Source organism: Lethenteron reissneri, chromosome 2, assembly GCF_015708825.2.
Source record: "Lethenteron reissneri isolate LAM-NWPU_2019-01 chromosome 2, ASM1570882v1, whole genome shotgun sequence".
Classification (NCBI taxonomy): Eukaryota; Metazoa; Chordata; class Hyperoartia; order Petromyzontiformes; family Petromyzontidae; genus Lethenteron; species Lethenteron reissneri.
The window spans coordinates 7,937,235-7,963,938 of NC_083780.1; the positions used below are offsets into that span (position 1 = coordinate 7,937,235).

Consider the following 26,704-nt stretch of genomic DNA (forward strand, 5'->3'; position numbering starts at 1 on the left):
CTCTATCCCCCAACACCCCTCCCATCTATCCCCCATCACCCCTCCCCCCTCTCCCCCATCACCCCTCCCCTCTATCCCCCATCACCCCTCCCCTCTCTCCCCCAACACCCCCCCCCCCTCTCCCCCATCACCCTTCCCCTCTCTCCCCCATCACCCCTCCCCTCTATCCCCCATCACCCCCACCCCCTTCAACTCAGACTCATTTGAATAATTTCTGGAACTATTTCCGGGTCATCGCAGCATTGGGGGGGGGGGGGCAGCGGCAGCGGCGGTTGTGGGAGGAGTCAGCTCCGAACCGGAAGTGGCTGCTGGGTTCACTTCCGGTGTAAATAGACTGCAAGAGAAGGCGGCGCCGCGGTGATTTCGCGCCCGCTTCGCGCGCCTCAGTTAACAACAACACGCACTTAATAAAACAACAACATCAACAACATCGTTATCGATTAGCAGCAGCAGCGAAGACAACAATGCAAGCTTCGGAGCTTGATGCGGTGGTGGAGGTGGTTAAAGGCGGCGATCAGAACGCGGTGCTCAAGGCGCTGCAGGGATTCAATTGCGTGGTGAGGCAGCAGCAGCAGCAGCAGCGACTTTCCCTCTCCACACTCATTCATCCCTCCCTCACTGAGCGTCCACCGTTGTCTCTATCTATCCCAGTGGTTCTTCTCATCCTGGGGGGGGGGTGTGTGTGCACGCTTACTCCCTGTGCGTGCGAGACGTGGCCGGGTTTTTGTTGTTGCTTGCTGCTAGAAGGTAAATGATCGAAACGCACAAATTTGGCAAGGGCGAGGTAAGTTACAACTTCGTTTCGTCAAACCCCCCCTGTGTGTTTCGTTGGAACCTCATTTGCCAGTAAAAAAAATACGATGATTGTTTTTTTACCCTTCTATCTGGCAACAAAACTGACACCTTTTTAATGTTTACATAGACTACAGTCATAATGCATTATGACTGCAGGTATTGTGGTCTATGTAAACATGACTCCTTGTAAAAAAAGGTGTCAGTTTTGTTGCCAGATAGAAGAGTAAAAACCAATTATTATATTTTTACTGGCTAAATGAGGTTCCAATGGTGTAAATGCTTACCCCGAGCTCTCATACTCTGATGGTGCATTGTCTTTGAGTTGTGCGCCTTTTGGCGTCATCTGGTCCAACACCATGTGAGACTAGGCTCTAAGGAAAGCTGTCTCGGGTGTGGACCAATCAACTTCAAGGACAGTGCATACATTATCAGAGTTATGTTTTTTGTTTGCATTATGACTGCAGGTATTGTGGTCTATGTAAACATGACTCCTTGTAGAAAAGGTGTCAGTTTTGTTGCCAGATAGAAGGGTAAAAAAACAATTATCCCCTATGTGTTAGTTAACAGTACGAGGCTGCAGTAAAGGTTAATGAGCTGGATTGAAGGCTACCCACGCCCTCTGCGCCCACCCCGACGTTCGCCGTTGCGTGATGTGTGGCGATTGTGCTCGGTCGGGTGGCGGAGAGTCTTACGACACACGTGGTTCGGTGCTCTGTCCTCTGAGCCACCGACAACATAGACAAATATAACTTGTAAATGCACATTATAAATAACAGCACGCTATATACAAACGCATACAAATGCTAGATGCAAAATACAATACCCACCTATATTATTGTGCAGCAATACGAATACTATGCAAGTAACATGCATACAAAAGTTCTAAAAATGATATAAGAACTATGTTACGTAACCGGGTTATCGTAACATACTTTGATTAAACCCTTCCTATGAAGCCAGATACAATGATTGGCAAATCAATCTTAAAATAACTGGTTTTGCCACGTGGGAGATAGTAACCTGAGCACCAGAGAAACCACACGGAAGACCATTTGGGTCCATGTGCACTTTCTTTACTGCCACTACTGGCCACTAAGTGACCCAGCCTGTGTGTAGGCGTTTTGCATATGTCCTTAGTGATTAATCAACCGATTGCCTCCTAAGAGCTGTGTTACAGGTGTGTGCCTCGGCAAACCAAATAGTTGCAATTGTATTTGAAACGTGGTCTTGATAACATTATTCACTACTTGGTGCTTTAATAGCGCAATTATGGTGATACAGTAATGATTGGGGCAGTTAAACTATGTATAATGCAAATGCAGATTGTGATAGTTTGAGATTAATTCTGTTGAATGTCTTGTGTCTAGCATGCCTCAATAGTAAGATGTTAAAATGAATGTATTGTGCATTGTTATAATATTGCAATACATTTCGATGTAAAGCTTTCGTGACTGCAGGGATTCATATGGTTTTCACACCTGATGATGATTGCTTGTGTTGCAGTCGAAAAGTCGTTAAAAAGTAATTGTTTTATTTTTATTATTGTATTATTTCCCTTCTACGTGTCTTTACCGAAAGAACCAAGGATATTGCAATACATGTTCAGGATTCATTTCTGTGTTGGATAGCCAAATATAATAGCTCGGCAATAAAAAATACCACAAGCATGATTAATAAAAAATGGTATGAAATAAACTGAAAAGTGCACAATGAACTACATCGAGAGACCAAAAAGAGGAGGACTTGGTTTTGAGATCATTGGGCAGTAAGGGTGTTAGAAGGAATGATTGAAGGCATGAGTATAGGGGGGAGAGGACTATCACCCAAGAGGAGATGGAACGATGAAATCTCCTGTGCAGGTATGAGGTTGATAAGGGTTTTATTGTGAGAGAAATTGGTGACGGCTTGGGGAGGCCTTCATCCAGCGGTGGAGTGATTGTCTTATGATGAATGAATAACTAGCTGTTACTATTGTATAATGGTTAACATCTTCTGCATGCATTGTTCCAGGCTGTGCTGTGGGCATAATATTGCAGTTAAATTCAGGGATATATTTAGATGGCCACACTGCAAGCCGCATGGGGCGGCTTATTAATGCTTGTGTTTAACTGCTAAGGGGATTGTACAGTGCCACCTGTGTAATGTCAAGTACTCTAGAGAAAGACAATCCCCATGTTCCTTCACTCAGTGACCTCGATGCTAGAGCTGCAGAGAAAATTCTGCTCTGGGCATTACTGCTGCTGCTTCTGCCGCCAATCACAGTAGGTTTTGGAGCCCATAGGGCCTGGTATTGTGTGCATTAATGGGCGCGCCATAGCTATGCATGGGCAACAAAGGGTTCATGGTAGGGTTTGGGCTACCAATTGATTGTAACGATGTTTTTCGGCGCAGCTTTGTTTTGCACTTAATGTGCCTCGGCACAACGACTCAAAATTTGCTGGTGTCTTAAACGGTAGGGCCTTGCCGCTTGCAAGACAATTATTTTAACAGCTGCCAACAGCCGTGTGCTGCCATGTTTTGTGCAGTCTTGTGGCTTGCGTAAGGGCTTTCTGGGTGGCAGCACAGGCTCTGGGTGTGGCTTGGGTCATGCAGCTGGGTGCCATGCTGTTGCAGGGAGCATCCCTTCCTGGAGTGGATCTGCAAATAGTGTGCAGGGCACATGGATTGCACCATGTTCACAGCCGGTGATTAAAAATATATATTTAATGAGACAAAGTTGCATGCAATAAAATTGTACCGTTTGTCTTGTGCTTCATGCTACAGGAGCACGAGAATGTCACGTGGTACATTTAAATGCCACGTTTGTCTGAGAAAGCTGTGGTTAATAATGATGTTTTTTTTTATGAATGTTAAACAACTCTGCACAAATCAAAGTTATTCACCATGTTCATCTTTAACATCACCTTACAATATAACAAAATGTCAAGAATAATGAAATATATGGAAACCATTTTTTTTCTTTCTAAAATGGAACTGCTACACTGGGATTTTATGAAGAATGTAATGAATATACATTTTTTAAAGGGAATTGGACAAAGACACCGAGGGGTTATTGACAGTGACATGGTATGATATTTTCTGAATATTGTCATAGGTAAATGTGTGTGTATATATAAATGGAGAAAAAATTTACATCTTTGATTTGTTGATGTATGTATTATAGCATGCAATGCGAATGTTCTAAACTAGATGATTGAACAACTTAATTCAGAAGGTTGCATAGTGGGGGCTCAAGATAAATAGGTACAAAATAAAAAATATTGTACAACAAGTTAGCTAACCAATTGATGTTTTTTGGAGGGACAGAACTGGAATACACCTATAACCTGGAATTCATAGGGCAGTCATTGAAGCAGGACTGGGATCAAACTGATGAAATGAATAGGTTGAAGAGAGCAGTGGTGTGTTCAAAGAAGAGCATTTGAAATCGATGTATATTACCTGCTGCGATATATGCGTCACGTTCATGGCCGTTAACACAAAATGGACTAAAATCTGACAAGTGCGCAAAGAAGTTCGGGCGAGTGCAATTGTTGGAATAACACCGAGAGACTGAGAGGAACACATGGATTGGAGCACAAACGTGAGTTAGAGACCCTCGCCTTGAATTTCAAGGAAAGCAAGTGGGCTTGGGCACAGGAAAATTTGCACGAGAGTATCATGGTCAGCGGTCAAGACAGAATCAGAATATGTATTTATACTTATACTGGAGGAATATAATAAGCTATAAAGCTCTTTTTCACAGATGTCCAGTAGAGACCGATGGCACAGTGGCAGTAAATTGAGGGAACGCCCAAGAACACATCCACCGTGGCGGTGGAGCAAGGGAAATCAACTTTACTCATGAACGTCACAACAGCTCATTTATTGACTTTGGTTTTTTTCTCTCCTTCCAGCATTCACAGACGTTCATGTTTTCTGAAAGTGACAAAGATTTGCGGGAGGTGAGGATACACTAAAACAATGTACACGTTTACATAATGCCAATAATTTGTTGCAGTTGTGAGTGCTTTGCATACTTACAATTTACATTTCACACTTAAAGGTGATATTCTTTTAAATTCCAAATTTGAAAAAAAGCCAAAAAAATATTATTTGACACAGGTCTCGAACAACAAGTAATGAATGTTAATATATTCCAGCCTAGTTAAATATGGTGCTGTAATTTTTTACATTAATGTTTTTGTAGTACAGTATAGCATTACTATCACTACAAAAGGTGACTGCTCGTGGTTTTTTGCCACATGACCCCGTGCGCCTTGCTGGCCTTAATACGTCCTCTCTCGCAGACCTTGCCCCAAGAGTCTGTATGGCTATAACAGGTGGGGGATTCTTTGTTGTGTGCGTGAGTAGACGTTGTGTGAGGCGGTGCTCTGCTTCCTACGCCGAGACGTTCAGCCGGCTTGCCAAGCAAGCGCCCTCGAGAGCCTGCGCGTGCTGTCGCGCGACAAGACGGCGCTGGGGTCGCTCGCCACCGAGCAAGGCCTTGGTGTGCTGGCGCGCCACGCGGGCCTCACGTACTCTCCCACCGCGTCCGTGTGCGAGGTGGTGACTCCCTCCGCCTCGCACGACACTCCCTAAAAATGTAACGAAGAAAAGAACGGTTTCACACGTAGGCTTTCGCGACCAATATTATTCATTGTAAAGGTTTTTGGCCTAGATCGCGTAAGTTTAAATGTGTCGTAACCCTCCACCACCCGACAGCCAAACAGTAAGGGATTTGTCACGTAAGCAAAACGCCAATTAGTTACTGCTTCAGCCCACCCGTGTGTTGGAGAATAAATCCACAACATTTACAATTTGAGTACGACGTTTCGCTGGTTATTACATCCAGCATCATCGGGCGATGCCCAAATTTGAAAAAAAAGCCAAAAAAATATGATTAGACACAGGTCTCAAACAATGCCCGATGATGGTGACTGATGATGTCTTATCGCAGTGATGACGACGATGATGATGACGACGATGGTTACTTTCGGATCCGGGCAACTTCTGTCTCCCATCCTTGGTTTCAGCTACCAGACACAGAGACCATGACGGAGGCGCTGAAGTGCCTGTGTAACGTGGTGTTCAACAGCCCCGCTGCACAGCGCTACTCAGAGGAGCTGCGTCTCGAGTCCGGAATTGTCAGCCGGCTGAAGATGTCTGCTGCGCTCACGCATGACGTCCGGTAAGAACGCACGCACGCACTGGAGCTTGCACTCTGAACATCTGTGAAAAAATGTACCCGTAAAAACTAAGTTTTTCACTATAAATCCTTTATATGGGTGGCATCGGTTTTATTTTATTATTCATTTCTGTTTTTCTTGAGTAAGAGTTTCATTTTTATCACATTGGTATTTTAAATAAAATATGAATTTTTTTTTCATAAAAATGGAAAATTTAGGAAAAAAATTTTCACGAAAATAAATTGTCACACACAACAAGTCTGTGTGCAAAATGTCAGCTCGATTGGATCACGGGAAGTGGGTTAAAAAACGACCGAAAGATTTGCACGGTCGTAAGCGCGCAAGCAAGCAAGCAAGTGAACTTAATATAAAAGATTTAAAAAGAGCTTCATGGCTCATCGGATTCTGATTCTGAACATATCTTGCTGCTCTACAGTAAGCTAGTAAGTGAGGAAGTTACAGGCTGACGTTGACAATAGGCAGGTAACGGTTTCCCGGTTAACGACTACTGTTATAATAACCAAATATTGCCTGTATGAGATGACGTGCTACATGAAAGTTATTGATAACAATAAATGAAAGTTATATTTTTTTAATCCTAAAATTACATCGACGGCAATAGAGTGAACGAGACCAAACGTAAGACGGAGAAAAAAAAAACTAAAAGATAATCGATTACTTGACCGAATCTTGACAGTTTGTTGTATCATCGGTTCATGCCTTCTTGTTACATCCCAGTTTGCTATCTGACTGGATACAGGGGTGAAGCAAGATGCATGGGTAACATGACACCATATCCCGAAATATGACGCCACAAAAACAACTTCCACTCTCTCGTCAAATGTTTCTCATAATCAGCCTTCATGTGGTCCTTTATGCACACTAAATGTTTACTTCACGTAATATATGCAAGCTTTGTTTATTCGCACAAATGCTGAGGACCTCTCTGTCAATAGTTCGGCCCTCTGCGTTTGTGGGGGTTGGTGGTGGGGGGAGATAGAAGAAAACGATAGAATGACAAGAAGTAGCGAATAAAAATATTGTCAACTGGTGTTACAGAAGTATCTCTGCTTGCCAGTGCAATCTACAGATGAGTTCAAGGCAGAGTTGCCATTGCATTATTGAAACTCAACTCCCTCTACATTTGTATTTTATTTTACCAGGTAACGTCCACTACTGAGGTATATAGTAGCTCTTTTTTTCAGAAGCTACCTGGCCATCACTAATGAACGTTCAATGAAGCGGCTTATCACGTGGAAATGTAGAGCAGTCATACATTCTAAAATGCATGATAACAAATGTGGAGGGAAAAAACCACGTGACCAAGGGGGGAGAGAGAGATGCAAAACTCCAAATTTTCAGCAGGCGTCGTCAGTCGGGATCGAACCCACGACCTCCTGTATACCATGCGAGGTAGTTAACATCTCCGAGGCACCGTGGTGCCCCATAGAAGGACAGTCGAGGTGGGGTGGCTTTATAGAGAAGGTGTCTCTGTACGGCCTCGTGAGAACGTATGGCGATTATAAGTACTGCCAAGCCATACATTTTTTTTTAGTATATGGTGCCTTTTTTTTTCAGCTAACATTGCACAACACATTGGCACGCGTGCAGGGATATGGTCACGTCAAGGCTGCAACTGATAAAAGTTCCACAATGCTAACAATGACGACGTCGGTGTATTTTTTTTTAACCAAACACAGTAAAAAAATTGCAAATATGTGCATGTACGTGACTCCCTGGTTTTATGATTTGTCATTTGTTTTATATTACCACAGAACATAAACTACTGTACAATAAATTTTGAATTTCACCAAATTTATTAATATTGAGGACTCCCTTTACCAGGCGGTGGTGGCACTCATCCGTAATTCAGCACTAGACGCAGCAAGGGTTGGTGGTTTACACACATGCATTCATCTACGTCTATTCCATCATAGAGATTTTTTTTGGGATAGATCGCATAAATATAAATGTGTCGTTAAACCCCCCGCCACCACCCGACAGCCAATTAGTAAGGTTTGTCACGTAAACAGAACATGCTAATGCGTTACTAGTAGAGCACACCGGTGTGTCGGAGAGTAAATCCACAACATTTACAGTCTTGAGTACGACATTTCGCCAGTAATTACAACGAGTTTCATCAGGCGACAGCCAGATTTGTGAAGGCCTCCGTGTTAAACTACATCTGTTCCACCTGTATGTTTTCCCCGGGTGCTCTGGTTTCCTCTCACATGTACTAATGCATTGGTTGAAAACACATTTTGTTGAGAGATTTGGCCTGGAATGGGTATATGAAACACCTCAGCCTCATTAATGCTCAAGTGCATAGAAGCATGCTGCTTTAGCACTAATGCAGTTCACAAGAGCTTATCAACCCTATTCTTGGATCTTTCGGTAAAGTCACGTAGAAGGGAAGTAATAAAATAATACAAATAAACTATTCTCACGACGTTTCGGCCGCAACACAAGCAGCCATCTTCAGGTGAAGAACAGAGCTGTCGGAAAGACGTGACTTTACCGAAAGATCCAAGAATAGGAATCCCTGCAGTCACGAAAGCTTTAAATCTTATCAACTCTGTGTTACTGTTAGACCTTGCTTTTTCAAGCTTACAAGTCTCGCCTTGTGGAAAGTGTCACAGGTGTATTTGCTTATGAGTGGTGTCGACAGATCTTCGGTTGAAAATATTTGGCTCTGAAAAAGAGGGAGTACAATGTTTTAGACAGCGAGGACATCGTCACAGCTGCTAATTTACCTACGCTGAGAATAAAATGAAAACAAAACATTGACACAAATTTGTAACGGAAAAGTGGGAATGCAGTTAGAAATGGTGCGAACGTTTGCCCAAGCACTGGGGCCCCCGTGTTGGGATGTCGTTTGGCCAGTTCCCTTAACGAGTGTGTATACATATGAGAGAAAACCAGAGTACCCAGAGATGGGGGGTAACACTCCATACCCGTACCGGGGGGTAGCATTGCGGATGGAAATTATTAATCCACTTGCTCTAGGGCAGTGATTCCTAACCTTTACTGCAACCTAGCACCCCTTTGGTTTTCAATCGTAAAACAAGTTACAATGTTAATAAATACATTGGGTTTGCTGATACAAAGTAGTTTTTGTACTTGTGTGCCCGTGCTTAATTTGTGTTTCGATGATTTGCGTGACTCTCGCCGTCGGGGGGCTCGCAGGTTCTTCGACCTGCGCCTCCTCTTCCTGATCACGGCGCTGCGGCTGGGCGTGCGAGCGCGCGTCTCTCGCGAGCTGCGCGGCCTCGCCCTCCTCACCGAGGCCCTCGAGTCCATGCTGGCGCCGCCCTCGCTCGACCCGCCCGAGCCCTGCACCCTGTCGCCCCCGCTGAGCAACTCCTGCCCTTCCTCCGCCTCGTCGTCGTCGTCGTCGTCGTCATCGGCGACGGCCGTGGGCAACGGCACCGGGATGAGCCTGCGCGATATCCACGAGACGGCGGCGCTGCTCCCGCAAACGCCGCCGCCCTGCTCTGCGTCGGCGAGCTCTCCGGCCGCAGCTTGCAGCGATGACAGAGAAGGAAGCGACGAGGTTGGGCTCGGGGATGAAGAGGGCGCGCCGTTGTACGGGACTAACTGCCACCTGTCCCGGCAAGACGTGGAGAGGGCCATGGAGATTCTCAAGATTCTCTTCAACGTCACCTACGACTGCAGCCGCAGAAAGGTAGATGAGGTGAGTGGGTGCCACCTTTGTCCGTACGTGGTCAGGTTCAGACCTCTTATGTGTGTCACTTGGTCGGGCACTTGACCCCGCCTATATCGGTGGGTTATGAATTCTACCCTGAAATTATTGTAGATTATACGTTTGGTCCTGTCACCCTGCCTCTTGTTACTGCCATCTTTCGGTTATCTATGGAACGTTACGTCCATTATCTTAATGACTAATCCATTTCGGTAGAGCTGCTGTTATCCTATTATCCCGAAATCTTACTCTCTGGGAAAGCCACCCAACTTTGGAGGATATACAAGTTTAGTTGAATTACGGATACAATTCGTTTTGACTGATAGTAGCTTGAGTGAAGATTTTGCTTTGGCATTGAGCCAGCCGTGCTTTCTGATGTGAAGTCCAGACTCAACGTATCAATTTATTCCGAGCGAAAACATCTGCGCTATGCCGATCTAGCTGCCGAAGCACGGCATCATGGCTGGAACACAGAAGTCCGACCAGTGGAGGTGGGCTGCAGAGGTTTTGTGGCAACATCTACAACCAGACTGCTTAGAGACCTGGGAATTAAGGGCCAGAGCCAGCGTTCGGCAATCAGAGCTGTATCGGAGGCGGCAGAAGGCAGCAGTCAGTGGCTCTGGATGAAGAGGAAAGACCCCAGCTGGGCCCCAAAGTGAGAGGGCCAGGAGGTATGCAGTCAACAATGCTTGACTCAGGGAGGAGGACGCCCCTGCCATGCATAGTCCCATGGGATGTTGGCTATCAACAACAAGGCAACTCCTATGACTAATTGGGAATGGGACGCAAGCGTAGGATTGATCACCCTGTCGCTGGCCGTCTTTGGGGAGGGTGTATAGTATGAAAGGCCGAAACACCCTAGGACCCAAAGGTTCACTACTGACGATGCGCTCCCCAAATTTCACCAGGCTCACTGTTCATGAACTCTTGGAAGTGCTTGCACAAAGGATAGTAACATCTCATCCTGTGTTCTTTGGAATCAAACGTGGTTCATATCATAACCTTTCAAATGACACCGCATTTGTTGAGAGTGGCGGAGTGATCTATGAGGAGATCTCCCAGAAAAAAATGCTTATTATTTAGATTGCTTTGCAGATTTGGCTATTTTGTCATCCCTGGTTTATAACACTGTGTAACAATATTTTTTCTTGTTTCTGGGTAGTAAGTTTTATTTCCTAATTGCTCATGCCTCAAAAGTACAGAAAATGGCTATTATTCCCCTCAAATGTTTGCTTTTGTGACCAGGACTGATATTTTGAAATGTACCTATTTTCCAGAACATTCCAGATAGATTCAGTGCTGAGTAAACTTGGAGTAACTTCTCGAACATTATAGAACTTTCCAGTAAAAGAAATAGTAGTATAAATACAGAGGCCTTAAGCCCACCAGTACAGTTTAGTTCCAGCTGCCTAAGTGGATACATATCTACATTTTTCTGAGATGGCATCAAGAGGCTGCAAGCATCCGGTAGACGCATTTTGCTATGTCTGCGGCCAATTTATCAAGACAATAGCGAAAAAGTACTCTGTTTAAGCATCTGCTCAGATGTGTGAGGCCTACAAGGCATATTTCGGCATGCCTATCGGGGATCAAGACAAACCCTGGGCACCTCATTTCACCTGTGAGCAATACAAAAAACTCTGGAAGGTAAGATGGACAATTGTTGCTCGGAATTTTATGTTATAAAATTTAGAAAATTGTAAAAAAAAAATTTTTTTTGATGTTTTACAATTTTCAATGTTATTTTAAAAATATTTCTGAAAAATGTTGCGAGAATCTCTTACAGATTAGTCATGGGGGAAATAAATGTATTTTTGTAGTGGAAAAGAGAGCCATGAAGTTTGCTATCCCAGGAATTTGGCGTGAACCCACTGACCACTCAAGCCAACTGCTACTTCTGCATGGTGGACCCTTCCAAACGTTGGACTTGCAAGAATGCACCTGCTATCACGTATCCGGACCTTCATCCATCGCCCTGGTTCCACACTGCCATGAGCTCTCCGTACCCACTCCTCCGAAGAGAGAGCAGCCGTCTTTAGAAGTGAGCAGAAAGTCAGAGAGCGAGGAAGACGTAGATCCAGATGACCATTTTAGAGGTGGAGCTGAGGAGAGAAACCCATACTACCCCAACCAAAAAGACATCAACGACTTGATCAGAGATCTTGGTCTCACCAAGTCCAGTGCTGAGCTTTTGACATCTAGGCTCAATCAGTGGAACTTGTTGGATAAAAGTGTACAAGTCGCATATCAGAGGAACCGTCACCAACCTTTTTTCAGCTTCTTCACCCATCAAGATGGACTCTGCTTCTGCCACAATGTGACCAGTCTGTTCGAGGCAATCGGAATCGCCTGTAACCAGAATGAGTGGCGCCTCTTCATTGACAGCTCATCCAGGAGCCTCAAAGCCGTGCTGCTCCATAATGGTAACAAGTACCCACCTCTTCCCCTGTCTCACTCAGTGCCCCTCATAGAGTATTACAACAGCATCAAGACCTTGCTGGACTCCTTGAACTATGATGATTGTGGCTGGGAGTTCATCGGAGACTTCAAAATGGTGGCATTCCTGATGTGACTGGCCACAGCGGACCGAGTTCTCTGTGGGGAGGAACAACGTCAAGTGGGAGTCACTGGTCGTCCCCCGGAAGGTGCTGATGCCACCACTGCACATCAAATTGGGCCTCATAAAAAAATTTGTCAGAGCTGTAGATAAGGATTCGGCAGCCTTCAAGACTTCTTCCCTAAGCTCTCTGAGGCAAAGGTCAAAGCCGGTGGCTTCGTTGGACCACAGATAAAGAAGATCCTGGAGTGCAATGAATTCCCCAAGAAGCTCACTCGTAAGGAGAAAGCGGCTTGCAACAGCTTTGTCGCAGTGGTTCGTGGCTTCCTGGGCGATCACAAGGTCGAAAACTATGTGGAGCTGGTTGAGACTGGTGAATAACTATGGCACAATGGGCTGTAGGATGTCCCTCAAAGTCCAAATCCTTGATGCTCATCTTGATAAATTCAAGGATTACATGGGAGCGTACTCGGAGGAGCAAGGCGAGCGCTTCCACCAGGATATACTGGACTTTGAATGCTGCTACCAGGGACAGTATAACGAGAACATGATGGGAGACTACATTTGGGGTCTGATTCGTGAAAGTGATTTACGGTATAATTGTAAATCTCGAAAAACTACTCACTTCTAAATCTTTTGTAGTAATTTTTGTATTACTTTGGTATAAAATACATTTGAATTTTTATTCATATGTTTTTTTATGACTTGATGTGAACGAAAAGACATTCACCCGTTTTCTCATTGAAAATAGGTCAATTTCAAAATATCACTGTCCTTTTCACAAAAGCAAAGTTTGTGGGGAATAATAGCCATTTTCTATACTTTTTAGGCATAAGCAATTAGGAAATAACACTTACTACGCAGGAACAAAAATTGTGTTAGATAGTGTATCTTCCACGAAGCTCATGGTCCACCCTAAACCACATCCGTACAAACCATGGCTGATGCGACTACCTGATGCACAAATGGACAATTAAAAACCCTCCAATGTGCGACTCTGGTCATCCAATGCCCAATCCACAAATAGGAATGAGACATCGCAGCGATACACTCCGCTGCTCCGGATGTGGTTATCCTGCTTGACTACCAGGATGTGAAATTGTAGTTATTTCTCTGCGTATACATCAGCCAATCCAAAAGAAGAAGACTGTTTTGTCCAGCAGAGGGCAGACAGTGACTTGTGTGTACCCTGTGTTTGAGTTGTTTCTGAGAGCGCTTCACGATTGCCACTTCACTTGCAGATTTTGTATACAAGGTTCAGTATTTGAACTAAATTCAAACCAGCCGTCAACATGTACGCAACAAACGATATCACCAAACCTGGCACGCACAACAGCTTGAAACTCCCAAAACAGATGGGTTCAGATGTATAAAAAAAAACTGATGAAAACATAACTGTTTAGCGGGGTATTCTACGTCTGAATGGGAAATCTAAAAACATATCCAACAGGCTCCTGTTTTAAATTGATGACATTCACACGAACAAACATTTTCTTAGACGGTAGTTATTTGAGAAATCGCATGAACGGTAGAAGACAAAAACGAAGCTGTGTTCTGATGTGCAGGAATGGTGGCTTTGAGGTGAATGATTGGCCAACAGTCTCTGCGCTCCCCAATGAGTGAATGTGGATGGGGTGAACGATCCCACAGCTGCCCGGCCGCCTACCTCTCGCATGTAACAAAAAGTGCAACGCATTGGTCAATAACACTGCCGCGCGTTTGTTCGTCCGTTTCTCAATCCGCTTGTCCTGGTGAGGGTCGCGGCGGCAGCAGCATGTTGAGTAGTGGCGGTCCAGACCTCGCTTTCCCTGGCGACAGAGTCCAGCACAACTACACTATACACTACTACGCTATACACTACACTATACACTACACTATACACTACATTATACACTATTATACACTATACACTACTACACTACTATACACTTCGCTATACACTACTGTACATTACTCTACACTACTACACTACACACTACTACATTATACTACACTATACACTACTACACTACACTATGCACTACTATACACACTCTAGCTCTTCTTGGGGAATTCCCAGGCGTTCCAGGCCAGCCGAGCGACGTCATCCCCCCAGCGTGTCCTGGGCCGGCCCTGGGGTCTTCGCCCAGTGGGTACGTGCTGCCCAGTAGAGTTCCAGGGGGAGTCTACCGGGGGGCCGTCCTTGCCAGGTGCCCGAACCACCTCAACTGGCTCCTCTCGATCCGGAAGAGCAGCGGCTCGACTCTGAGGCTCTTCCGGATTACTGAGCTCCTCACCCGATCAAGGAGAGTGAGACCGGCAACTCTGCAGAGAAAACCTCATTTCGGCCCCTTGTACCTGCGATCTCATCCTTTCGGTCATTACCCAAAGCTCATGATCATAGCTGACGGTGCGAATTTAGATCGACCTGTAAACTGTGAGCTTTGTTTGAGAACTTAGCTCTCGCTTTACTACCACGGAACGGTACGGTGCACTCAAGACTGCGTACGCCACACCGATCCGCCAGCCGATCTCCCGTTCCCACTTACCATCACTCGCGAAAGAGACTCCTCCACTAAGGGCAGCTGTTCCCCCCTCACCCTGAGAAAACAATCCACCATCTCACGGAAATGAACCTTGACCTCAGATTTGAAGGTGCTGATCCTCATCCCAGCCGCTTAACACTCGGCATCAAACCGTTCAAGTGCACGCAAATTGACGAGGCAAAAGAGTACAACGTCATCTGCAAAAAGCAGCGAAGCCACTTCCATGCCCTCGTACTGAATAGTCTTCATACCTCGGCTGCACCTTGATATCCTGCCCTTGAAAATTACAAACACTGTCATCAAAGGAAATATACAGTTGATCATCGATTATCCGGCGCGCGATTATCTGGCGGTCCCGATCATATCCGGCAGAACCGCTCCAAAGGCTGTACACCAGTCCAGCGTTCGGCACCATGTGCGTGACAAAAAAAGTAGCTATGCTTGATTCTAGATTTGAAGCTTTCGTGACTGCAAGGATTCATATTCTTAGGTTTTTTTTTCTGGAAAAGTCACGTAGGTAAAAAATTAAAATTAATGAAAGTTAAATAAAATTTAAATAAAAATCACGACGTTTCGGAGGCAACACAAGTTTCCGTCTTCAGGTGGAACCGTCACAGCACGCTTGCTGTATCAAGTAAATGAGAGATTCCAAGAGATACTACACCGTATATATACTGGTTGAGGGGGGGGGATGGGCTGGGACAGGCCCCCTTTTTTATATTATTATGGTAAGGTGCGGCTTGACACGGCTAGTCTACATAATCAAGCTATGCTTGATTTCGGTGTCAAATATATACAGCACATTATACACGACATACAACTTGAACAGTGAAATACTGCACGCGCATACATTTTTCATGACTTAACAACTACAGGGATGAAAACAGAAAATATACACCGTGCGATCCGGCGAAAAGTGCGTTGTGTAATTCGGCGTTCGCATAAGTTCGGCGATCGTCAAACACGTGGTCGTTGAAACAAAAGCAAAGTGCTGCGCGCATCACCCCATGCAGAGTTTTCTATTGGAGTAGTAAGTACGGTCCAGTAAATACGGTTAACTTTTTACTTTAGGAATTTATTTTTGTCTTTGTTTATGCCAATTTCATTTAGTAAACAAAGTTAAAACACAAAAAACGTGCACAACACCGACAAAAATAAGCTTTAAATAATGATGCGATTTTCCGACGTTTAAAAAAAAATACGGCACCCCTCCCCCCCTGAAACCACCGGATAATCTATGATCTAGTTGACGTCCTTTGAAGGTAGTGTTACAGATGAATGCGTTGAGCTTGTTTTGTTAATTGTGCTTTGTGCGCCATTACCAACGCAGCATCGTCACATTTTTTGTAAATCTATGACCTTGTTGGGACCATGACCACCACCACCCTTCGTCATTCCCTTGCAAAACAAGTGGCGCATCTTATAAAGGCGACTGAACAGAGTGAGATGCGTGGAGTGCGACGCATATCTTACAGATATCAAGTCCTGGCGGCTCTCCTAAATGAGCCATGTAGTTGGGTCAGTGGCAGATTGCAGAGCACAAGTCTAAGCACGCAAGACGATAAGAACTCTAGCAACTTAAACACGAACACGCCATTCACCCCGTGTGGCTTCGCAAGCCCGACTATTTATTTATTAATTCATTTAAAATATTTCTGGATGTCAGCTTTTACTGGCTGCTGTGGGGGTTTTTTTTTGCGTCATTTTATGCAGAACTGTCTGTGTTCAATTATTAAATAATACAGGGCCATGCAGTTTTAGTCATGCTGATGTGAACTTCCAGCTAAGGAATGCATGAAATTGTGGATTTTGACCTCTATCTGGTTTCGCATTTGAACTGAACTGGAAAGAGTAAACCGCAATGCCCCATTGTAGGTGTTTGCATGCGTACTGGTTGTGTGTGTATTTGTGAATATGCCAGTGGGGAGCGGTGGTGTAGTGGCTAGCACGCTGTGCTATGAACCCGGTGACCGGAGTTAGATTCCTGCTCATGGCCTCAAATGAGTAGGGCCTCCCCTAGGTCGACTCAGCCTGCGCTACGAATCCGGTGACCTGAGTTCGATTCCCGCTCACAGCCTCAAATGAGTAGGGCTTCCCCTCAATCGACTCGGCCTCAAATGAGTTACTGATGCGGTGTGTGGTAAACATTGCCACTAGGGAGACAAAGGCGGCCGAGCGTGGTGCTGGCCACCCACCCCCTCGTGTGCCGTGCCGGCCTTAATAGAGGCTCGCAAACAGCACTGGCCCCACAATAGTCTGTTGAAAGGCTATACGGAGGATCTTTGTCTTTGTGCATATGCCATCTGTGTACCAACGATCTGTTTGTTATCTGTGCCCGATCTTCTTCCATTGTGGGAGTCGGCAACCATGCAGCTACCCAATTGAAGCCCACAGTAGCCTGCTCTTGCCTCGCTGTTCAATGCTGAAAATAAGAACTTTATCATTTCAAGCTGGAACTGAAAGTTCTTTGAACTGCCACCTCTGTGGCTGCTTCAGTCGTGTATACCAGGTCCAAGTGCACCGCAGGCCCTTGCAAATAGAGGATGTGTGTTGCAGCTTTCTCAGGAAAGAAAAGATTTCCATGCTTCCATACCACGTGAGATAGACCTACCATACATCAGCGGTCAGATAAGCCGTTCAGTACGTCAGGGGTCGTTTGGTATTAATGGGTGTTACGACGGAGACAAAGAACATCGGCAGCCTTTGACTGCGAGTTTCAGAAACCCTTAAACACACGTGTCTTTTCCATCAACTTTTGGAAGCTAGCCTTGAATGGCCCTCAAGTGGCCTCAAAGTGCCCCTACCATGGAGAAAGTGCTGCAGTCACGTCACTGCCACTTAGTGGCAAATTATGGTTGTGTGCGTCCAGTGGCTTGGTGGACGTTGAGTGTATTGCTCTAGAACCCTCGCAGCTCATGTTTTGATTCTTGACCTTGTGCTTATCATTGGTAATTCTGCCATTTGCATGCGTTGCCCAAAAATGTGTGTGTGTGTGTGCGCACGCATGCCCAAACTAGTGCACGCGCGTCTCTGTGTGTGTATGCCCTAACAGCCCGACGTGGATTATCCCGGTGTGTGTGTGTGTAGTGTCGCGGTTAGCGCACAGCGCTGCGAACCCAGTGAGCCCAGTTCGATTGCCGCTCATGGCCAACACCAGTGACGATTGTCTGAACCGGTCCTGGGCCTCCACTAGGTTGACTCGGCCTCAAATGAGGACCTGGGGAGACAAAGGTGGACCGGCCGTGGTGCTAGCCACCCACCCCTCCGTGTGCCATGCCGGCCTTAATAGGCGCTCGCTAATAGCACTTGCCCCAACAGTCCGTCAAGGCTATATGGGCGACCTTTGTCTTTGTGTGTGTGTATGGATCTGTCCCCTGGTGTGCCTGATTTTGCAGGAGGACGCCGCACAGTATTGCGGCCTCGTCTCGATTCTTCGTCGCTGCCTCATGGCCACTGCAGATGGGGAGGACCGGACGGAGGAATTTCATGGGTTCGTCATCTTGCCTTCATCGTCTCTATGATTATGCGTGGCTGCTTGTGCATGCACGGATTGCGTTTGCCATACGACCTGATTATCGGTAACAAATTAAATAACGTATCCGTTAAGGTTTACTGTTACGTTCGTGTTACAAGAATCTTACCTTTCCTCGGAGATTTTTTTACAGTTTTGCACATTTTATACAAACGAATGTTACGTGCAACAACAAGTTTGCTGAACAATTCAAGATATGTATATATATCAGGGGTGGAAGGAAGCGGAGTGAATAAGGAGAAAGGCATCACGAACCTTGGGCAGAAAGGGAGCTCATTCTCACACTGGTGTCGTGCAGCAACGGTTACAGCTTGGGAATTCATCTCCTTGTATTTATGTGCATTGGACTTCTTTCGCGCACCGTACGTAGCCAACAGTGCGAATCGTAGGTGCGGGGGAAGGACAACAAACTAAAAACAAAAGTTGTTCTAAAGAAGTTACTCATAATCAACGTTTTTGGGTTTAGATCGCGTTATTTATAAATGTGTCGTAACCCTCCACCACCCGACATGGCCAATCAGTAAAAAAGTGTCACGTTGACAAAAGACAAATAGTTCACTGCTTTAGCAATTGCCCGATGATGCTGGATGCAATTACCAGCGAAACGTCGTACTTAAAAATTGCAAATGTTGTGGTTTCACGCTTCAACACACCGGTGAGCTAAAGCAGTGAACTATTTGTCTTTTGTCAACGTGACACTTTTTTACTGATTGGCCGTGTCGGGTGGTGGAGGGTTACGACACATTTATAAATAACGCGATCTAAACCCAAAAACGTTGATTAGGAATAATATTGGTCGCGAAAGCCTACGTGTTAAAGAAAGTACTTTTGAAACAAAATTATTATTATGACCGCAGGCATACAGTGAACCTCCTGACGAACCTGCCACCCTCTTCGCTGGAGGAGCTGCTGTCACCCCCCGTGCGGCCCGGCTCGGCAGAGTACAATGGGCGCAACATGGACGTGCCGGTGGCCCTGCTGGGCTTCATGGAGAAACGCCTCGACCGGGTGAGCGTAGCTAATAGTGTTAACAAGTCTCGGTTTTTGTTTTTCATTTTAAAACTGGAGAGTGCTGAAAAAAAACGAGGATACGTCTCATTTGCAAGAGTGAACCTGGGTCACTAAAATGACGAGAGCAATTTATTGAAAATATTTTTTTAAGTACAACCATTGGTGCAATTAGCAAAAAAAACTAATAAAAGTTAGAACGAAAACAATCACGTTACATAAGAAATCGAAAACGGTGCATGTACGTAATATTAAATTGTATTTAAGTTTCCAGTAACAAAAGTTATCTGTGCTGCAACAAAAATACGTAAACTTAAATTCAATTAATACCGTAACGGTTACATGTAATAGGTTGTGTACCAGCACCATTCCGGTTTTTTTTTGCTGTTGTGCTGCCATTCCAGAAATGTGTAGGATTCCTGTCTGGCTGTGTGAAGCCACTTCCGGGTGGGATTTTTCAAATATTTGGTTTCGTGTCCCTCACTGCTAAACAAAATTGATGTGAGATAAAGGCCCTTACTGAGCGCAGAAGACACAGTTCAGGCAAGGACAGTCTGTAGTTGAGTTAATTATTCAGCGCGTGCAATGAACACAACACTTAAGGGGGTACGCACTGATAATTCCTCAGCCCTGATGGCGTGGATCGGAGCAATTACTGCTCAACCTCGTTTCTCACACCGGGGAGTGGTGAGGGTAAAGAGACATTTTGAGCCCCTTTAAATAATAAAAGTGATCAGTGTCCAGATTTTACCACAATTATTTTTTTTACTTACTACGGGAAGCTCTCTGTAGCAGTAATGTAAAACGACGTGAATTGCTGCGTCTTTCTCACGGTTGTACTCGTAATTAAAATGTCTCAATCACAGTGATGATAAATTGCGTTTGTGTTCATCGCTGTTAACGTGCAGGTTGTCGTGTGATGTGCGAAGTGCACCTTGATTTCTGTTGCATTTTAAGCGTCGTATGAGAAAGTTGCCACTCTTAATCTGACTTTCCACCACTGATTGTGTGAGTTTCCTTCACGTATAAACAATACAGGATGACTTCATTCGAGAGACCCCTCAAAAAAATCAGGTGGAAATTATTGAGAACAATTTAATTTCAAAGCCTCTGCTTCCAAGTGTGCCACTTATCTCAACACGCATTAAACCTTTCAACGCTCGCCTCTGTGAGATGTACGAAGTCATCGCTTACAAGGTATTCATTCGCATGTTGAGAAGATTTAAGTAAGAGGGTGTATTTTAAATCGGGTGAGTGGTGTTTATAATTGGACCACCCCGTTCGTTGGTGAGAATGGTGGTCTGACTTGTGGCGACAGGTGGTGTTTGTGGGATATTTTGCTTACACTTGTGTATGCTGATGAATGGCTACAAATGTTCTGGCTGCCTTCGTGTCCCTTTTATTTCCGTCTGCCAGGGCCATCGTTTGAAAGAGAACCTCACCCCAGTTGTCAATCTGCTCACTGAGTGTTCCCGGCAGCACAGTGACATGCGCAAGTTTCTCCGCAACCGGGTGAGGATCTTGTGTGTGTGCGTGTGGTTTTTTTCCCCGGTTAACAATCGGATTGATTATAGTTGAGTGTTCTTCTTGGTTCTTTCGGTAAAGTCACGTAGAAGGGAAGTTACTTCCCTTCTACGTGACTTTACCGAAAGAACCAAGAAGATGAATCCCTGCAGTCACGAAAGCTTTAAATCGAAATATAGTTGAGTGCATTTGATATTCGCGGCATTCTAATAGCGCAGGGTGCTCGCTAAGGCGCTTTGTTCCACAGACGGTGGTCTGCAATGGTTTCACAGCAGGGACGGTGTTACAAGTGACGGCATCACATTTATCCCTCTAAAACCGAAACAGGAGGATTTCTCCACAACTCTGGCTGTCACCTGATGAGGCTGGTTGTAAATACCGGCGGAACAGTCATGGTACTCGAGTTATAAATGTTGTGGGTTTACTCTCCAACACACCAGGTGTGTGCTGAACTAGTAACAAATTGGCATGCTTTTATTTACCGTGACAAACCTTACTAATTGACTGTGTCGGTGGTGGTGGGTTTGACGACACATTTAGATTTACACGATCCAGCCCATAAAACCTATTATGGATTACCACGTGTAATTGCACTCAAGTAATTTACGGGTAGTTTGTGCAAACAATGGCCTTCATAATGATGTCAAGGGATCTTAAACGTCCACTGAGAAGCGCTAACAAATAACCAGGGCGGTTTGCTGGATTCAAATTGTGAACCTCATCTAAGCACTACCACCGCATGGCCTTGTGGAAGCCCTCGGTACGTCTTCCGACCTGAAGACATACCGATAAAGTTCCGTTCCGATGGCGTACACGTACGAGGCTCCCACAAAGCATTGCGGGAGGGCATGTGGCACAGTTTGGCGCCAGCTATCATAGAGTGTGGTCGTGTCACTACAGTTCTTTCCGGTGAGTACAGTGTCTTTAAAAACAACGGCGCTAAGTGGCTCTACATAAAATGAACACTTAGCCGCGTGTGCGTTCCAGGATTTGGCGGTTAACGGGACACGCACCCTGCAACTTGCAGACTTCTCAGAATGGGAAAGGGTTGATCTCTGATACTTTGGCACGCACCGAGATTGCCTCTTGTTTACAGCGATGTCAAGCGACGGTGTGCTGTGGGTAACAAGTTTCACATGTGGGTTTCTTATCTGCAATGACGAGCGTGCTCTGTTCAGCCCGGACACTGCATCTGTGTAGGCCATATGTGAGTAGGCCATATGTGCAAGTGTCATGGTGCGCATTTGATACGTTTGAAAGGTTACCCGCAATATGACTCGGTTGGGGGAACATGTAACAATCATCTCCCCCTACTGCAAAACTACTGCAGGCCGTGTTTATGGAACATCTCGCATTAGCGATAGGCTTGCACTCTTAAAATAGCGCATATACCGCATATACTAATGATATGATTGGTCCTCGTGCGTGGGGTGACAAATGATAATTTCACTTATTCTTTGGGTCTTTCGGTAAAGTCACGTAGATAAGTAAAAAAAAATAGCAAAAAACTACGACGCTTCGATCGCAACACAAGTGGTCGTCTTCAGGAAAAGGGGGGTTGGCTTCCAAAGGTAAACTATTTTCAGGGTTTGAAATGGGCGTCGCCCAAATGTCAGCAGCCAATGATGATGTAAGTGGTGGGCAGCCAACCCGCCGGTGGTTGGTTTTCCACCAACCAAAGGACTGCCAGGTGAAAATTATCATGTTAATGAGAGATTAGCATGTTAATGGGAAATCTCAGAGCCGCAACCGAGGGGTCGGCGCCACGCGAAGTGACTGTCTTGGTGTGAAGCTTGTGAAATGGGCGTGAAGCACAACTAACATCGGAGGATGGGAACATCATAGCCAGTTATGACTTAAACTGGTTGATAACGTCTTTCCAATGATTGCTCAGTTTGTACCCATCTTCTCGGTTGAAATTGTGTCTGTGTCTATATATATATGGATGGCTTCATGAACGAATCTTTGTTGATATCCAGTGGGCTTGCAAAGTACCTTCGCAAGCCCACTGGTACTTTGCAAGCCCACTGGCTATCAACAAAGATTCGTTCTTATTTTTATGATACCTTTCTCAGAGGAAACATATATCCTTCATCATATGCCTAAGATAACATGATATCACCAGGGGCAGCGATGCTGTCGTGTTCCTGCCTTTCAATACTCGCGATTGGCCTGTGGGCATTAGCATAGAGAGGTCGGCAAACCCATGTGCTCCGTGGTAAACCTGCCAGTGCAGAAGAGATGTTCATCGGCCTCTCGGCACACTTCCCCATGCCAGGGGAGGATTTGACACAATACTCGTAGGGTGCCGGCTTGTGGCACACGGTGGGCTGCCTTCCAAAAGCCACCAGGAAGAACGATAGAAGAAAACTTGCAGCACCTTTTGTGCGGTTGAGGCTATGGAGTTTCTCCAAAGCAAACTGTTGAGTGGTCTGATCACCCAATCGTGTTCTGTGATCACTAACTCAACAAGTTAGTGATGTCCATAGGTACAGAAGGCAAAGGTCGCATTCTGGAGTAGCTGTCACGTAAAAAACTCTTTAAGTTAGGGCTTGCACATTGGGTTTCATAGAATCATCGCGGTCGTTAGAAGCGATGATAAAAGACCAGTGGCCTTGGTCATGCAATTTCTCCCTCGTGGGTTGGGGTTGGGTGAGCGGACTTCTGATTTGTAGAGGAATTCTGGTGGGAAGCTGTTAAAAAACACACCGCTAACAGTAGATTCACCCTCCATACCCTTCAGTTCCGGTTCAGGAAGAAAGACACTCATAAGCTGCGACATCACCACCCATAGCCATTATAAATTGGCAGGAGGCCGCACAAATTTTTTTTGTACAATGTGCAATAGCCAAAGAATTAGCTCTTATGTCTTGATGACACATTGCAGATTCTGACGGAAGGCTGGCTGTACAGGCACACTGCAACATCTTAAATGGAGACTCGGCCCTAAATGTGCTGATACAATATCTACCAGTTTGCTTTGCGCATTTAAATATCTGTCTCACACCGTATTTGCTCAGATGCCAGTGCTTTTCATTATGCATGTACTTCATTGTACAGACATTGTCAACGCTGCTTAATGCAGGAGATCCTACTTCAAACGAAGCCAATTACGAGTGACCAATTCTGTTTTCAGTGGAGCTTCCGAGTGGTAAATGTGGTGGTTCGTTCCACCTTGGCTTGAAGCATTTTTATGAAGGGCGCAATTACGAAGTGTCACGGTGGCTAGGAGATGTTCACTCCCTCGCCTGGCGTGCAGGAGGTCGTGGGTTGCATGCCGACCCTGACGATGCCTGCTGCTGTATATTTGGAGTTTGCGTGTCCCTCTCATCATCATCACGGTGGCTAGGAGATGTTCACTCCCTCGCCTGGTGTGCAGGAGGTCGTGGGTTCCATGCCGACCCTGACGATGCCTGCTGCTGTATATTTGGAGTTTGCGTGTCCCTCTCTTTCATCATCATCACGGTGGCTAGGAGATGTTCACTCCCTCGCCTGGTTTGCAGGAGGTCGTGGGTTCCATGCCGACCCTGACGATGCCTGCTGCTGTATATTTGGAGTTTGCGTGTGCCTCTCTCTCATCATCATCACGGTGGCTAGGAGATGTTCACTCCCTCGCCTGGTTTGCAGGAGGTCGTGGGTTCCATGCCGACCCTGACGATGCCTGCTGCTGTATATTTGGAGTTTGCTTGTTCTCGTGGCCGCGTGGATATTTCTCCGGGTCCTCTCTTTTTTTTTCCCTCCACATTTAGAAACACGCGTTTAGAGTGTTTGTCTGCTATAAATCTCCACGCGAGAAGTCACTTCGTACGCCTATCATTTGCAGCCAAGGCACTTCTGAAAAAGAGCTAATAGTTCAGTGGGCCTTACCTGGTAACATTAAAAAATACAGTATTTTATTTTAACTCCCCGATAGTCAAATTAAGAGATTGTGGAGGGTTGCGGGGGATGGGGGGGGGGGCAGTTAGCTACCAGAAATATTTTTGTTAGTTTTAATTTATAAATTCCTTTGTATTGCACTATCAACAAGTAATCCGAGCATTTGAACTTTTGTTTCCCCGTTAAATTGCGTGTGCATGTGCTCGTGTGATATTATATGTGTGTGTAGATGTGCCTGGGTGCACTCTGTTACAATCGCAGCAACGCAGATCCGATTCCTAACCATAAACATCCGTGTTGTTTGGTATCGATACCTGATAGCTTCTATGTCCACTCTGTAAAAAAAAATTATAATTGACTGGGTGGCCCAGAGGTGACAGAGCAATGAGCTGGACTGTACAACAAAATGACCACCATCTGAGAGTTAAGCATTTCAATTTGACTGCCACACGACGAACATCTATGGCGAAACATTTGACAGAGCGCAGCATACACAGTGTGGCTAAGTGGTCCCTTAATAAGGATCTGGGAAGTAGTCCGATGATGTCACCTTCCAGAGTCGATTTCCCGACATGGCGTGGTGCACTGCTGTCTGTGAGAGTTCCACATGGGCATGGTTTATCTCGCTGGTGAACATACTTCATCGCGATCGAAATACAATTGCGAAAAAGGAAAGTAGCACCTGGTGTGCATGTCTACGACGCATTGCCGTGGAGGTGATGGTGACTGGGGCCAGCATGCTTGTGACTACACCTTCCCCTTGTTGCTTGTCAATATTACTATGCATTCTTCAGCAACAGCACAGAGGGCGCCACGGTGGCAAGATGTTAACTACCTCGCCTGGTATGCAGGAGGTCGTGGGTTCCATTCTGATCTCGACCCCGACGCCTGCATATTTGGAGTTTGCATGTTCTCCCTGTGCTCGTGTGGATTTTTCGCCGGGTCCTCCTTTTTGTCCCTCGAGATTTGTAAATGTGCGTTCAGAGTATTTCCTCGTGATAAGCCACTTTGTTGAGCTATCATTTGTGGCCAGATCGGTTCTGAAAAAGAGCTGCACTGTAGGCCTTACCTGGTAAAATAACAAATAGTTATAGTTTAGTTTTTCCGCACAGTTTGTCCCCAGCGTAGAATGCCAATCTACTAAGGTGGCGATGTTTGTTGACGTTTCGTTCGTGCCAATCTAGGTGCTGCCCCCATTGAAAGATGTCACAAATCGTCCGGAGGTGGGCAACACGCTGAGGAACAAGCTGGTGCGTCTCATGACTCACATCGACACCGACGTCAAGCACTGCGCTGCAGAGTTCCTCTTCGTGCTGTGCAAAGAGAGCGGTAGGATGCTTGCACCCTGCAAGGAGCACCACGCCACACCTCCACTCCGCGTCGCGGCAACACGACGTGAAGCCTGCAGCCTGGCAGAACGATTGTGACAAATGTGGGAACTAATAATGCATCTTCTTGGTTCTTTCGGTAAAGTCACGTAGAATGGAAACAATAAAAATAATAAAATAAAACATAATAAAATAATTCTCACGACGTTTCGGCCACAACGCAAGTAGCCGTCATCAGGTGAAGACCAGGTCTGTCGGGGAGACAGCGTCTGAATGAAATAATGCATATTGCTGATAATTCACAATTGATTTTTTGGTTTGGGTCACATCGTGATCCTAGCAAGTTTGCGCCGTTAAGAACCTTCCACCACCTGAAACAGGCGAACAAATTCACCGTCAGGTGCTCAAGCATATAACGCGCCGATGATTATTGTTTCGGCTCGCCAGTAGGTTTGAAGAACAATCGTCAACAGCCAAATTTAGCAACTGGACGCGATGCTTCATTTGAGACCACGTCGAACATCAAAATCCAAGAAGTCCTTTCGCTCGAGGGAGAGACTGCTGTCGCATTGTGGACACGTCGCCCCGTCTATGACGCGCAAACTCCTGCAGCAATCTTGATTTGAAGCTTGCGTGACTGCAGGAATCCATAGTCTTGGTTCTTTCGGTATATGCAGCAAGTTGCGCG

General features: G+C 45.6%; 1 protein-coding gene across 2 annotated transcripts in view; it reads left to right on the forward strand.

Annotated features, from left to right (window-relative positions):
• The first annotated feature begins 330 nt into the window (after positions 1-330).
• The window catches only part of RIC8A (RIC8 guanine nucleotide exchange factor A), a 38,530-nt gene continuing 12,156 nt past the window's right edge, over positions 331-26,704 (forward strand). The window contains exons 1-9 of one of the 2 annotated variants that reach the window (XM_061551173.1): positions 331-557; positions 4,692-4,739; positions 5,149-5,340; positions 5,811-5,965; positions 9,150-9,657; positions 18,144-18,238; positions 19,138-19,288; positions 20,705-20,800; positions 25,873-26,017. In XM_061551173.1, coding sequence (XP_061407157.1) covers positions 465-557; positions 4,692-4,739; positions 5,149-5,340; positions 5,811-5,965; positions 9,150-9,657; positions 18,144-18,238; positions 19,138-19,288; positions 20,705-20,800; positions 25,873-26,017 — 1,483 coding nt within the window. In that variant the 5' untranslated portion in view covers positions 331-464. The remainder of the gene's footprint in view (positions 558-4,691; positions 4,740-5,148; positions 5,341-5,810; positions 5,966-9,149; positions 9,658-18,143; positions 18,239-19,137; positions 19,289-20,704; positions 20,801-25,872; positions 26,018-26,704) is intronic. The other variant, XM_061551182.1, reaches the window with a different exon arrangement.